This window comes from Bombina bombina, chromosome 9, assembly GCF_027579735.1.
Source record: "Bombina bombina isolate aBomBom1 chromosome 9, aBomBom1.pri, whole genome shotgun sequence".
Lineage (NCBI taxonomy): Eukaryota > Metazoa > Chordata > Amphibia > Anura > Bombinatoridae > Bombina > Bombina bombina.
Window position 1 is genome coordinate 239,984,456 of NC_069507.1, and position 15,556 is coordinate 240,000,011.

The 15,556-nt window shown below is 37.7% G+C and overlaps 1 protein-coding gene across 2 annotated transcripts in view; it reads right to left on the minus strand.

The window, feature by feature from the left end:
* Positions 1–14,483, minus strand: part of VTI1A (vesicle transport through interaction with t-SNAREs 1A) — an 854,126-nt gene extending 839,643 nt beyond the window's left edge. For both annotated transcript variants that reach the window (XM_053692739.1, XM_053692740.1), the window contains exons 1-2: positions 14,337–14,483; positions 11,859–11,917 (exon numbers count right to left, since the gene is read on the minus strand). In XM_053692739.1, coding sequence (XP_053548714.1) covers positions 11,859–11,917; positions 14,337–14,430 — 153 coding nt within the window. In that variant the 5' untranslated portion in view covers positions 14,431–14,483. The remainder of the gene's footprint in view (positions 1–11,858; positions 11,918–14,336) is intronic.
* Between the last annotated feature and the right edge of the window lie 1,073 nt (positions 14,484–15,556).

Genomic DNA, 15,556 nt, shown 5'->3' on the forward strand with positions numbered 1-15,556 from the left:
TACTTCCTACTAATGATCATTGGCTGACAGGTATACTTCCTACTAATGATCATTGGCTGACAGGTATACTTCCTACTAATGATCATTGGCTGACAGGTATACTTCCTACTAATGATCATTGGCTGACAGGTATACTTCCTACTAATGATCATTGGCTGACAGGTATACTTCCTACTAATGATCATGGGCTGACAGGTATACTTCTTACTAATGATCATGGGCTGGCAGGTATTTCCTACTAATGATCATTTAACTGATGGACAATTGATACTAATGTACATTGGCTAAAAGGCACTTCCCACTAATGCTCATTGTACCTATCAACCATAATCGTGCATTCACAAGCAAAGCACCACTTATGTAAAATGTCATGGTAACAATGACCAGATGAATGAGTAGGCTGAAATTAGCCAAATACTTGTCTGTGACGTTGGATTCCCAAACCCTCAGGGTATTGCATAAGAGCCAAACAAAGGTCTAAACATGAATCTTGCCAGTGTTTATATATCAGTGTTCTCCACAGAAAATGTTGCCAGCCCAGTGGCATTATGAAGTAGTTGGTATAAACCAACAATCAAGTTTTAGCGATATTCACTATTTATTGATTCATGTATTGTACATTTTATATATATTTGCTTGTATTAAGGTTTCATTTGGAATCATCTTCGTTTATATTATTACAAATATACATTCATTAACAAATTGAATTATCTGTCACACGATACTGAACTTCCATCTTTTTAGACCTTGTTTCTCTGAGCAGAGGAAAATAGGGCACACATAAACAAACTTGGAATCCTACTTGATTTAAAGGGACAGTCTACACCAGAATTGTTATTGTTTTAAAAGATAGATAATCCCTTTATTACCTATTGCCTAGTTTTGCATAACCAACAGTTATAAAAATACACTTTATACCTCTGTGATTACCTTGTATCTAAGCCTCTGCAGACTGCCCCCTTATTTCAGTTCTTTTGACAGACATCCATTTTAGCCAATCAGAGCTGGCTCACTGGAACTCCACGTGCGTGTGCACAGTGTTATCTTTATGACACACATGACCCTCTAGTGGTGAAAAACTGACAAAATGCCCTGAGAGAAGAGGCGGCCTTCAAGGGTTTAGAAATTTGCATATTATCCTCCTAGGTTTAGTTTTCAACTAAGAATACCAAGAGAACAAAGCAAAATTGGTGATAAAAGTAAATTAGAAAATTGTTTAAAATGACATTCTCTATCTGAATCATGAAAGTTTATTTTGGACTAGACTGTCCCTTTAACCCCAATTTTTAAGGTTTTAGGATATCAGTTTATAGGTGCTTAAAGTCTGATAAAACAAGTTGGGATAGAGACATTTATACTGCAGTGCCTCGCCATTAACCCTTTCTTTTACGTTTCTGAATTATACAGCTCTAATTCCCCCCACACAATTCCTTTTATGGCTGCATCTACCTTTGATTTGGTAGAATGCAGAGTTTAACACTCATCTGCTGGAGCATGCCTAGAAGCAAATAAGCTGCTGTGAAATACAATGCCTGTGTTTCTGATGCTAAATACTGATAAGGGGGGTGGATCAGACTACTCCAGACTGCATGGCTATGTAACTAATTTTGCTTATTTTTGAAAATTATTTAAAATACTTGCCAGCAATTTTTAAACAATTTTTTATGCAAACTTTTTTTACTTAATTAGCCCTTTTATGATATGCACAGATCTCAACAGGTTTTATGGAACTTTAAAGGGACACTAAACCCAATTTTGTTCTTCAATGATTCAGATAGAGCATGTAATGTTAAGCAACTTTCTAATATACTCCTTTTATCAATTTTTCTTCATTCTCTTACTATCTTTATTTAAAAAGCAGGAATGTAAAGCTTAAAAGGGACAGTACACTGTAAAATAATTTTTTATATTAATGTATTTTCAATGAATTGTTATACCAGTTGCAGCTATTTCAAAGGCCAAAATAGGGGTAAAGGAGCTACTTGTAAACAATTTAATACACTCCAGCAGGTAAAATGGAACATTGGGAACAATTTAAATGGGAGAACATTTTTGGATGAATTGTCCCTTTAAGATCTGGCCCATTTTTGGTTCAGACCTGGGTTATGCTTGGTTATTGGTTTGCTAAAAGTAGCCACCAATAAGCAAGCACTATCCAGGGTGCTGAACCTAAAACGGGCTGGCTCCTAAGCTTTAAATTCCTGCTTTTTGAATAAAGATAGGAAGAGAACTAAGAAAAATAATAATAGGAGTAAATTAGAAAGTTGCTGCTCTATCTGAATCACAAAATAAAAAATGGGTTTATTATCCCTTTACGGAGAAACAATATCCATTTATTTTTTGTGCATATCTAAGTAATTCTTTTTCAATTCATACTTTGTTGAAAAGCAGGTAGGGCCGGCTCAAGAACGTACACATATTTGGAAACTGCTTTTAAATGTTCACAGGGACAAAATGTGTTCATTTTTTTTTATCTTCATATTCTATTAAAGGGGACAGTCTAGGCCAAAATAAACTTTCATGATTCAGATAGAGAATGTAATTTTAAACAATTTTCCAATTTACTTTTATCACCAATTTTGCTTTGTTATCTTGGTATTCTTAGTTGAAAGCTTAACCTAGGAGGTTCATATGCTAATTTCTTAGACCTTGAAGCCCACCTCTTTCAGATTGCATTTTAACAGTTTTTTACCACTAGAGGGTGTTAGTTCACATATTTCATATAGATAACACTGTGCTCGTGCACGTGAAGTTATCTGGACGCAGTCACTGATTGGCTAGACTGCAAGTCTGTCAAAAGAACTGAAATAAAGGGGCAGTTTGCAGAGGCTTAGATACAAGATAATCAGAGGTTAAAGGGACATTCAACACTTACCGTAACATGTTTTGATATGGTAAATAAAAAAAAACGGAGGTCCGCCTACACTATACCCCTCCTCCCTTGCCGCCTTGCTTCTGTCCTAATCAGCGGCGCCAACTACTCTAATAGCCGGTCAATATGGATGCCGAACTCCCCCCACTATTACGTAGCTGCCTTCTTCTTCAACTGATAAGCAAATCAGAATCCAGTCCTCGGACAGAAATTGCACGCGCAATGGTTGCCGAGCACGCGCAATGGTTTGATGGTTGCCGAGCATGGACAGCCCGCTTCAAATCACCCCACAGATTTTCAATGATCTTCAGGTCTGGGGACTGGGATGGCCATTCCAGAACATTGTACTTGTTCCTCTGCATAAATGCCAGAGTAGATTTTGAGCAGTGTTTTCGGTCGTTTTATTGAAATATCCAGCCCCGGCGTAACTTCAATTGTGTTCTTTTGCCGCCATGTATAACGCCCCTTGTTATGACCAAATAACTCAATCTTTGTTTCATCAGTTCACAGCACCTTCTTCCAAAATGGCTGGCTTGCTCCCCGACATTGTCGCCACTATAAAAAAAGTATTAACCCCTAAACTGCCGCACTCCCGCATCGCAAACACTATTTAAATATTATTAACCCCTAATCAAGCGACTCTGTGGCGTGTCTGCAGAAAAGGCTTCTCCCGCATCACTCTCCCATACAGCTTCTCCTTGTGGAAAGTGGGCTGAATTGTTGAACGATGCACAGTGACACCATCTGCAGCAAGATGATGTTGTAGGTCTTTGGAGGTGGTCTGTGGGCTGTTTTTTACCGTTCTCAACATCCTTTCTGATATTTTACTTGGCCTGCCACTTCTGGTCTTAACAAAAACTGTGCCTGTGATCTTCCATTTCTTACTATCAGCTAGATTACGAGTTTGGCGTTATGAGTGAAAAAGCATTGTTATGCTCCATAACGCTGTTTTTTCCCTAACGCCGCTATTACAAGTCTTGCAGGTATAGGTGTACCGCACACCTTTTTTGCCGTCACGCCACGCCAGTACCGCACTTTTTAAAAAGTCATTTTTCAATGGGACTTCCATAGCGCCGGTATTACGAGTTTGCCTGGGAGGCCAAAAAGTGAGCGGTACACTCTATAACCACAAGATTCGTACCTCCATCTAAAGTCAGTAGTTATGAGTTTTACGTTACAAAGCTGTAGCATAAAACTCATAACTAAAGTGTTAAAAAGTACACTAACACCCATAAACTACCAATTAACCCCTAAACCGAGGCCCTCCCGCATCGCAAACACTATAATAAATTAATTAACCCCTAATATGCCACTTAGGACATTGCCGCCACTTAAAAAATGTATTAACCCCTATTCTGCCGCTCCCCGACATTGTCGCCACTATAAAAAAACTTATTAACCCCTAAACTGCCGCCCTCCCGCATCGCAAACACTATTTAAATATTATTAACCCCTAATCTGCCGTCCGCCCACAATGCCGCTATAATAAACCTATTAACCCCTAAACCGCCGCCCTCCCGCATCACTACATAAATATATTAACCCCTAAACCTAACCCTAAGGTAACCCTAACACTCCCTAAATTAAATATAATTAAAATAAATCTAAATAAAACTTACAATTATTACCTAAATAACCTATTTAAAACTAAATACATACTTACCGGTGAAATAAAACCTAAGCTAGCTACAATTTAACTAATATTTACATTGTAGCTAGCTTAGGTTTTATTTGTATTTCACAGGTAAGTTTGTATTTATTTTAACTAGGTAGACTAGTTAGTAAATAGTTATTAACTATTTATTATTATTATTATCGGTTATTTGTAGAGCGCCAACAGATTCCACAGCGCTATAAACAAAGGGGGACTACAACAAAACAATTATAGGGATCAGATGGGTAGAGGGCCCTGTCAAGAGTTGCACTGTTGTAGTCAGCTCTTAAGAAGGTGATCTAAAAACAGCTGGACTTTTAGGCTTACATGCTAAGGGGGTTCAGGGGATAGCAATGGAGGAGAGGAACTGGTATAAAGTAAGGTTAGCATAGGTTGTATGCATCCCTGAACAGTAAAGTCTTATTTACTAACTACCTAGTTAAAATAAATACAAAGTTACCTTTAAAATAAAACCTAACCTGCCTTACACTAAAACCTAATAATATTACAATAAAATAAAAAAATAATCAAATACAATTATCTAAAATTACAAAAAAATATAAACACTAAATTACACAAAATAAAAAACGAAATTATCCAAAATAAAAACGAATTACTCCTAATCTAATAGCCCTATAAAAATAAAAAAGCCCCCCCCCACAAATAAAAAAAAGCCTACACTAAACTGCCAATAGCCCTTAAAAGAGCCTTTTGCGGGGCATTGCCCCACAGAAATCAGCTGTGTAAAAAAAAAAATGACAAACAACCCCCCAACAGTAAAACCCACCACCCACACAATCAACCCCCCCCAAATAAAAACCTATCTAAATAAACCTAAGCTAACCATTGCCCTGAAAAAGGCATTTGGATGGACATTGCCCTTAAAAGGGCATTTAGCTCTTTTACATTGCCCAAAACCCTACTCTAAAAATAAAACCCACCCAATAAATCCTTAAAAAAAAAAAAAAAAACACTAACCCCCAACGATCTACTTACAGGCGGCAGAAGTCTTCATCCAAGCGGGCAGAAGTCTGGCAGAAGTCTTCATCCAGGCGGGCAGAAGTCTTCATCCAGGCGGCATCTTCTATCTTCATCCATCCCGCGCGGAGCGGGTCCATCTTTAAGACATCTGGCGCGGAGCATCCTCTTCTTACGATGGTCGCTGTAGAATGAAGTTTCCCTTTAAGTGACGTCATCCAAGATGGCGTCCCTTACATTCTGATTGGCTGATAGAATTCTATCAGCCAATAGGAATTAAAGGTGAAAAAATCCTATTGGCTATTGCAATCAGCCAACAGGATTGAGCTTTCATCCTATTGGCTGATCCAACCAGCCAATAGGATTAAGCTCGCATTCTATTAGCTATTCCAATCAGGTTTTAATTTGGGGGGTTTGGTTGTGTTTGGTTTTTTACAGGTAAAAGAGTGGATTTCTTTGGGGTGATGCCCTGCAAAAGGCCCTTTTAAGGGCTATTGGCAGTTTAGTGTAGGCTAGGGGTTTTTTTTTGGGGGGGGGGGGCTTTTTTATTTTTATAGGGCTATTAGATTAGGAGTAATTCGTTTTTATTTTGGATAATTTCGTTTTTTATTTTGTGTAATTTAGCGTTTATTTTTTTTTTGGTAATTTAGATAATTGTATTTTAATAATTTAATTTATTGTAATGTTAGTTTTTAGTGTAAGGCAGGTTAGGTTTTATTTTACAGGTAACTTTGTATTTATTTTAACAAGGTAGTTAGTAAATAGTTAATAACTATTTACTAAGTAGTCTACATAGTTAAAATACAAACTTACCTGTGAAATAAAAATAAAACCTAAGCTAGCTACAATGTAACTATTAGGGGTTAATAACTAATGTAGGTGGCTGCGATGTTAGGGGCAGCAGATTAGTGGTGTTTAGATGTGTTTTTTATGTTAGGGTGTTGGGTTTAAACATAACTTTTTCTTTCCCCATAGACATCAATGGGGCTGCGTTACGGAGCTTTTGTTTCCGCTATCGCAGCTGTTAAGCTTTTTTTTTAGCCGACTCTCCCCATTGATGTCTATGGGGAAATCATGCACGAGCAAGTCAAAACACAACCATATCACCTGCACAAGCCGGGTTTTTCGAAACCTGTAATAGCAGTGCTATAGGGAGGTGAAATACCGCCGCTTTTGTGCCGGTCGTTAATTTCCCTATAGTGTTCAAAACCCGTAATCTAGCTGTATGTTCCTCACAGTGGACACTGACATCTTAAATCTCTGCAATAGCTTTTTGTAGCCTTCCCCTCAAACATAATGTTGAACAATCTTTGTTTTCAGGTAATTTGAGAGTTGTTTTGAGCCCCCCATGTTGCCACTCTTCAGAGGAGAGTCAAAGAGAACAACAACTTGCAATTGGCCACCTTAAATACCTTTTCTCATGATTAGATGCACCTGTCTATGAAGTTCAAAGCTTAATGAGGTCACCAAACCAATTGTGCATTCCAATTAATCAGTGCTAGGTAGTTACAGGTTTTCAAATTAACAAAATGACAAGGGTGCCCAAATTTATGCACCTGTCTAATTTCGTTTTGAAGTATATTGCACATTTTCTGTTAATCCAATAAACCTCATTTCACTACTGAAATATGACTGTGTCCTTCAGTTATTTGATAGATCAAAATGAAATTGCTGATCCAAACAACCAATTATTTATAAATGAAAATCATGGAAATTGTCAGGGGTGCCTAAACTTTTGCATACGATTGTATATAAATTCTGCCCGGGGTGCCCTTAAAAAATAAATGTATACAGTCCAAAGTGAAAGGCACTCACCGGGTCTTTAGTGAAGAAATATTTTCTTTATTAAGGTGATGTTTCGGGTTTCCCCCTTCCTCAAACCAACATGAGGACGGGGCAAACCCCCAAACATCACCTTAACCCCTTAATGACCGTCGACATGCAGGGTACGTCCTCAATACCCTTAACGACCCTGTACGTCGTCGGTCTGGGAAAGCAGTGTAAGCGTTCCTATTCGCTTCCAGGCGCTTTCCGGTTATTGCAGTGATACCTCGATATCGAAGCATCCTGCAATAACACTCCTTGGCCATCCGATGCAGAGAGAGCCACTCTGTGGCCCTTTCTGCACCGGACATCGATGGCCGGTATCGTTGGTGGGTGGGAGCCGACGTGGGAGGCGGGTGGCGGCCATCGATGGGCCCTGTGATGTGGAGAGGAGGGGGGTGGGATCGTGGGCGAGGGTAGCCGGGGGCGCATGCACAGGGTAGGGAGCGGGTGGGAACCACTACACTACAGAAAATTTTTAGGGAAAAGTGGGGAAAAAAGGGGGGGAGGCAAATTGAAAAAAAACAACTTTTTTGTAAACTGGGTACTGGCAGACAGCTGCCAGTACCCAAGATGGCCCCCAATAAGGCAGAGGGGGAGGGTTAGAGAGCTGTTTGGGGGGATCCTACACAGCAGCATATGTAAATATGCTATAAAAAAAAAAATCAAAGATACCTTTTATTTTAGTACTGGCAGACTTTCTGCCAGTACTTAAGATGGCAGGGACAATTGTGGGTTGGGGGAGGGAAGGGAGCTGTTTGGGAGGGATCAGGAGTGTGATGTGTCAGGTGGGAGGCTGATCTCTACACTAAAGCTAAAATTAACCCTGCAAGCTCCCTACAAGCTCCCTAATTAACCCCTTCACTGCTGAGCATATTACACGTGTGGTGTGCAGCGGCATTTAGCGGCCTTCTAATTACCAAAAAGCAACGCCAAAGCCATATATGTCTGCTATTTCTGAAGGGGATCCCAGAGAAGCATTTACAACCATTTGTTCCATAATTGCACAAGCTGTTTGTAAATAATTTCAGTGAGAAACTTAAAATTGTGAAAAAAAATTACGTTTTTTTTAATTTGATCGCATTTGGCAGTGAAATGGTGGCATGAAATATACCAAAATGGGCCTAGATCAATACTTGCTGTTGTCTACTACACTAAAGCTAATATTAACCCTTGAAGCTCCCTAATTAACCCCTTCACTGCTGGGCATAATACACATGTGGTGCGCAATGGCATTTAGCTGCCTTCTAATTACCAAAAAGCAAAGCCAAAGCCATATATGTCTGCTATTTCTGAACAAAGGGGATCCCAGAGAAGCATTTACAACCATGTATGCCATAATTGCACAAGTTGTTTGTACATAATTTTAGTGAGAAACCTAAAGTTTGTGAAAAAAATTGTGAAAAAGTGAACAATTTTTTTTATTTGATCGCATTTGGCGGTGAAATGGTGGCATGAAATATACCAAAATGGGCGTAGATCAATACTTTGGGATGTCTTCTAAAAAAAAATATGTACATGTCAAGGGATATTCAGGGATTCCTGACAGATATCAGTGTTCCAATGTAACTAGCGCTAATTTTGAAAAAAAAAGTGGTTTGGAAATAGCAAAGTGCTACTTGTATTTATTGCCCTATAACTTGCAAAAAAAGCAAAGAACATGTAAACATTGGGTATTTATAAACTCAGGACAAAATTTAGAAACTATTTAGCATAGGTGTTTTTTGGTGGTTGTAGATATGTAACAGATTTTGTGGGTCAAAGTTAGAAAAAGTGTGTTTTTCCATTTTTTCCTCATATTTTATAAACATTTTTATAGTAAATTATAAGATATGATGAAAATAATGGTATCTTTAGAAAGTCCATTTAATGGCGATAAAACTGTATATAATATGTGTGTGTACAGTAAATGAGTAAGAGGAAAATTACAGCTAAACACAAACACAGCAGAAATGTAAAAATAGCCTTGGTCCCAAACGGACAGAAAATGGAAAAGTGCTGTGGTCATTAAGGGGTTAATAAAGAAAATATTTTGTCACTAAAGACCCGGTGAGTGCCTTTCACTTTGGACTAATTATTATCTGTAAAAATGTGTGTGTGTTCATATATCTGTAATTTCTTGATAATTCTCACTTGGTATATTCTTATTCTAAAAGCTGGAACGGTGTCTCAAACATCTGATGCTCTCAGCAAGAAAATCCATTACGTGATTTTAAGGATCTATAGAGGTTTTTATCAGAGAAAAAAGCTTGTGAATAAACTCAGGGGGCGTCTGCTATTGAAGAACAAACACAGCTAATTATGATTTAACTGTTTTATGACTATCATTACAGAGACAGAGAGAGATGCAAGTTCATAAAAATCATATTTTACAAGGTCTGGAGATATAACTTTACAAAATATAAAGAAACAATATGAAATATTCTTGTGTGTCGCTCACCATGCACAATGTTTACTCAATATTACATAAATCAAACAAGGAGTCAGATCAAATCAAACAAGATAAACTGCTTAAATGACTTTGCTAAAAGGGTTAAAACACATTGCCAAGTTTAGAAGAATCCAGACAAGGGTATTTAGTCTGTGATCACCCAGATAAAAGGTTTCCCCTTCTACATATTAATACGTTTTATACCAAAACAATTTACTAACACACATGTGCTTTACATTGGGTAATACAGAGCCGGAAAACATTGTCGGGGGCTTTGACATAGACGAATGTTTTGACAGAAGAACAGTACCTAAGCTAGTGCTGGATCAGAGTGTGCCAGTTAGAAGAGCACTAACGCGCCCATTGGCACAGCAAGACTCAAAGCCCCGGTTGGCTTCAAAGAACACTTTTTTTTCTTTTTTTCCCAGAACTCTTTGCTTTCTAGTAAAGCTGTAACCACAATGTTCTCTCTCTTAATGCCGCAATCAAAAATCAAAACACTTTAAAACAAATTGATGTCCTCTTTAATATAGTCATCACATCATCACAGGACCCATGCGCCCTGCATGGGGATGGCCGAGACATCATTGTATAAAGAGGGAGTAAGTCTCACCATGGGCACAGTACACACCTATGTAACGTCACAAAGATGCATACTGTCAGAATAAATGGTACTGACCCGGGTCCCAGTAAAGTGTTTGTGTTGCTGTATAATTTAGAGAAGGCTGTTATTCTTTTGGGGAAAAAATCAATATATATATATATATATATATATATATATATATATATATATATATATATAAAACTCAAAATATTCTACACAAGCTAATTTTAATAAATAGAAACATGAATGAACAGAGTATACATTGTAGTTAATAATTAAGTGGTAACTGGACATTATAAATAGTGTGCTGTACAGCCTCAGAGTAGTATTGCATAATACTTTTTAATACAAATTACTATTACTTTTTAATGCTGCTTCACACAATTTAACAATGAGATTGGCACTTCAATGTTCCGACAAGTCTATTAAATGGGTGCTGAAATAGTGTGCTGGGTTAGTGATTTTATGTCCCTTTAAATATTCATTAATTATCTTAACTATACTGTACATATAAACATTTACAATATCAAACTGAAGTATGAATTAAAATATCTCTCTAGGCTAAAAAAAAAAAATTCATACAGAGAATCACTTTTACATTACAAACACTCACATAACACTAATAAGGTAGAGTAACAGAAATATAAACTGTGCCCATAAGGGCGTAAAAAATAGTCTTGTAAAAACTTGTCAGTGTTCTTCCCAGGACCGATTTAATGGGCACACTACCCGGCTGATTTTATTGACCACTCAGCTATAATTTAAACCAATATTAAGCTACAATTTTCTAATATTACATTTTTTAAAATCGTTTAATGCAAAGGTTATCATTAAATCAATTAATTTGTGCTTAGGATAAACCCAAAATATTTATTTCATGATTCGGACAGAACATGCAATTTAAAAAAAAAAAAAAAAGTTTCCAATTTACATCTATGATCAAATTGGTTTGTTCTCTTGTTATTCTTTGTTGAAGAGATATCTAGATAGTTAGCGTGCACATGTCTGGAGCACTACATGACAGGAAATGGTGCTGTTCTCCAGTGTTCTTGCTAATGTATATTATTTTTGCAAAACTGCTGCCATATAGTACTGCTGACGTGCACACTCCTGAGCTTACCTTTCAATAAAGGATAACAAGAAAATGAAAAACAATTTGATAATAGAAGTAAATTGAAAAGTTTTTAAAATGATATGTAATATCTAAATCATGAAAGAAAAAAAAGGGGGGGGTATGTTCCTTTAAGCAGCATTTATAAAAAATGCTATAATATTGAAATTACACTGCCCCCACCCAGCTACTTCAAATTTTCTGTGGAGAACACTGAGTCCGCTTCTAAACGTATGCAGGCTCTTCAACAATGTATGAGAGGATGAAGAAAATATGGTAACATAATATAATAATCGCTTGCTCTATCTGAACCATGAATGTTTGGTTTCGAATTTCATGTCCCTTTAATTAAAACGCAACAACAAGTAAGATGAATTCACCTACCAGTTCTCTGGCTTCCTCTAGTTGTTTTTCCACATTTGATATCATTAATTTCTTTTCATCTGAACAAAAAGAAATCACAAGCATTAAAGCGGACACTTTAAACATAAACAATGTACAAATACATTACTAAATCTTAGGTTTTCCTCTTTCAACTCTAAACAATTTTCTAAAATACAAAGTAGCAATGCCTTTTTTTGTTACCAGATTGTCAGCTTTGCTACCTAGCTTAGAAAAAGAAATGATAGACTACTGCTGATGCTTTTAGGTTATATGTCCATGCATAAGCTATTTATTTCCCTTCCTTCGATTTGAACTATTTTTTTCATTCCAAGCCAGAGAAACATGAGATCAACAAGCTATAGGTGAAGTGAATTTCCAAACAAGTTCTATCTAAGGGGGATTCTTTAGAATTAATAAAATGACTGTCTGAGCGTTGCAACATCTTGAAAGGTGGAACAGCAAGGAAAGCGCTACTGGTGGGTAACTGGTAAAAAGACAGTGTTACCACTCTTTAGACAAGTATACACATACAGGAGACGACTCACCATGTTTCTATGCGTTTTCTAAACCCCATTCTTTTTGCCCAAATTCATTAATTAAATATCCTTATAACAATGTAGAAAATCAAACATACATCTCATCCCAAAGAGGGTCTGTAGGGGGCGAGTAATAATAGGAGGCTACAGCATCTCTCAAATTCATTTTTAACCCAAGTCAGAGAGGACAAAATGATATCAATATTATTTTAAAATGACCAGAAACAAGTTATGAAACAAAAGCAAAATGTACAACCCATCTTCGGCTGTGTGGATATCCCTGATCTTTTTCTAGTTCACAATATCCTTAGCATTGCATTATAAAAACATAAACAAACAACTTTATTTTTAATAAACTCCATTTGCTAGATATTTAATCTCTGCAAAAGGGTTTAACATATAGTGTAGTTCTCACACAAGGATACAGTGAATTGTCTCTCTATATAAAGATAAGACCATAACAGGCAAACATATGTATTGTCCAACCCCTGGTACAATCTACCAGCTCAGATCCCTGTCACCCTTCTCTAAACCACAGCTCAGGTTTTCTTGCTCCTGCTGACTTCTGCCTTCAGGGCTTACCCTCTATTTCCCCCTTTTGGTATCTTCTTGATAATTTCTTCTTCCAAAGTCCTTGATCATCTCTTATCTCCATGCTCATAGAGGCTTTGAACCAACTCCAGTCCAAAGCTCTCCTGTCCCTCACTCATCTTGGCTGTCTTTCATCTTTATTCCTTCTTCCAAGCTACTGTCTTTCTAATGCATAGTCCTTCTCTTCATGGTGTATTTGCTTGTTTCTTTATCTCTCTTCTTGCTTCCTAGAGTTTTTGTTTGTGAAGCTTTGCAATAATATCTGCTCAAAATTGTTATCCTCACTTTCCAGTACTTCATTTTTCTCTCTGAAATTGTATTCTCTCACACATACTGCTATGACATTTCCCCATTGTCTCAGTACTTGTTATTTTTCTGTCACTTGTACAAGACACTTCTCCAGTTATGTCTGTATTCCCTTCCTTCCCTGGTAGTTTTCCAGAATCCATCTCCATTTTATTTTCACAATATTTTCTCTCCTTAGTTTTATATCAACCTATTTCGCTAATCACCGACCCAACCACAACTCTCCTATTTATCCTAAATGTCATCAATATGTTTTTTCAACTCTCCTCACTCCAAACCAGGTATTACCATCTACCACCCTGTCTCTCTTCCGATCACAACTTTTGTTTTACTTCCTGTCTTCTCTTTTCTCAGACATATTTCTTGTTTTTTTTCCATCACTCTTTGTGATCTATTTATACTCACAATGTTTCCTTAGACTTAATATATTGTCTCTGATTCGTCCTTTGGTCTTGTTTCATTCTATACCTAAAAAGCCTCCTTTGATAAGACCTCTCTCCAGTTTCCTCTCAATCAACTTTTCCAACCCCAACAACCTCCTCTCATTCTACCTTCCCTATTCTCCTCAATAACACAACCACCCCTCGTTCCCTATTCTCCTCAATAACACAACCACCCCTCATACTTCAACTGCATAGACACCCCTTGTGTGACCTCCTCCCATCCCCCCCTCATTTTACCTCTTCACAGAGACCCCTTGTTCCACTTCTCTCTACACACTTCTCGTTCGACCTTCCCCAGCAGTACCTTGTTCTACCTCTAGCCCAGACCCACTCCTACTTTTACCCAACCTCCCCTTATTGTACCTCTCCTCGTTCACTTTTCCAAGCTTCTCCTTTTGTAATACCTCATAAAGCTCATCTCCTTCTAACTCTTCCAAATCTCCCCTTATTTTATAGCGTTAATCTCCCCAGCCTGCACATAATTCTATGCCCTACATCCCCAGCATCCTCTAAAACTGTCTCTCCCCATCCTCCATTGCTCACCCCCTTGCATTCGTCGCCAGGTTCCCTTGTCCAGTCTATCCCTATAGCCCATGGCTTACCTCCCACCAGTCTGGGGATCTTCCCGATCCTCCCCGTGATTTCTGCAGTGAGTACGCCATAATCCTGCTCGTAACCCTCAAACTCGGCAGACATGATTAGCTTAGACACCAAAGCAAAGTGACAACCGGAAGTCTCCTGTGCACCCACTTCCGTGTGTCCGTCATTCTAAGCGCTCCCCAGCGCCCTTAGTAACCAGCACTTCCCTAGCAACCCTCCTGTTCTGGGACCTCCTTCAGGCTGGTGCTGATACTAAAGAGGTTGCTCAGTCTTGTGTGCTGTCTCCACTGTGTGAAGTGACTAAATAACGCCCCTATCTTTGTGTGTAGAATATGACTAATAATTGTCTTAGTTCTTGATAATGCATTAGCTTTTAATTTACTAGAAGGAATTAAAGGGACATTCCAATAAATTTAAATGCACATAGATGTATTGGCAAACATGATTCTAGTAAAAGTTACCACTGTTTTAGTGTTATTATTTTTCTCTGCACGTGCATGTGAATCATAGCTAGATAGCTTAAATGCACCAGCATTTTAAATACTGCAGCTACTCATAGCATTAGTGGGGTTTGTATTATGTCAGCAGTTAACAAATTGAGTTATTACCAGATGGTACAAGCACCAGCGTTTAAAATGCTGGTGCACGGTGCATACTTAAATACAGTACTTTTTTTTTTTTAAACAGCTGTAGCTTTTATTCAAAGCATTTTTGCTAATATATTATATTATAAAAAGGGTTCTATTCAAAACTGAAATCCATCCATGTGAATTCAAATTTTGGCTGGAATGTCCCTTTAATAATCACTTCCGCACCCGATGACTCACTTAGGGCTCTCTCCCTCAGCCTCTCCGTTCTCACAAATTTAACTTTAGTGAATGTGTCTAGGATGTCATAGGAACTGGTGATGCTGAAGAAACTGGGGAGAGCCCTTATTGATAGATGCTTTCTGCTTTTCTTTAGATATGGCTGAAATCTGTTAGATTATTTTGATATTTTTTTATATAGATTATTAATACTTATAATAAACTAGTTAAAAAGTGCAATAGCTGTGAATTTAGAATATGAATCATTTTCACCTCTTGAAGAAGTAAATTTACAAACAATGTCTCTCCCTAACTTCATCAGCCTCTCCTCACCAGTTAAACTTTAGTGAATCAGCAACCATAGAAACTGGTGATGCGGAAGAAACTAGAGAAGCTTTAGAGAGTGCTTATTGGTG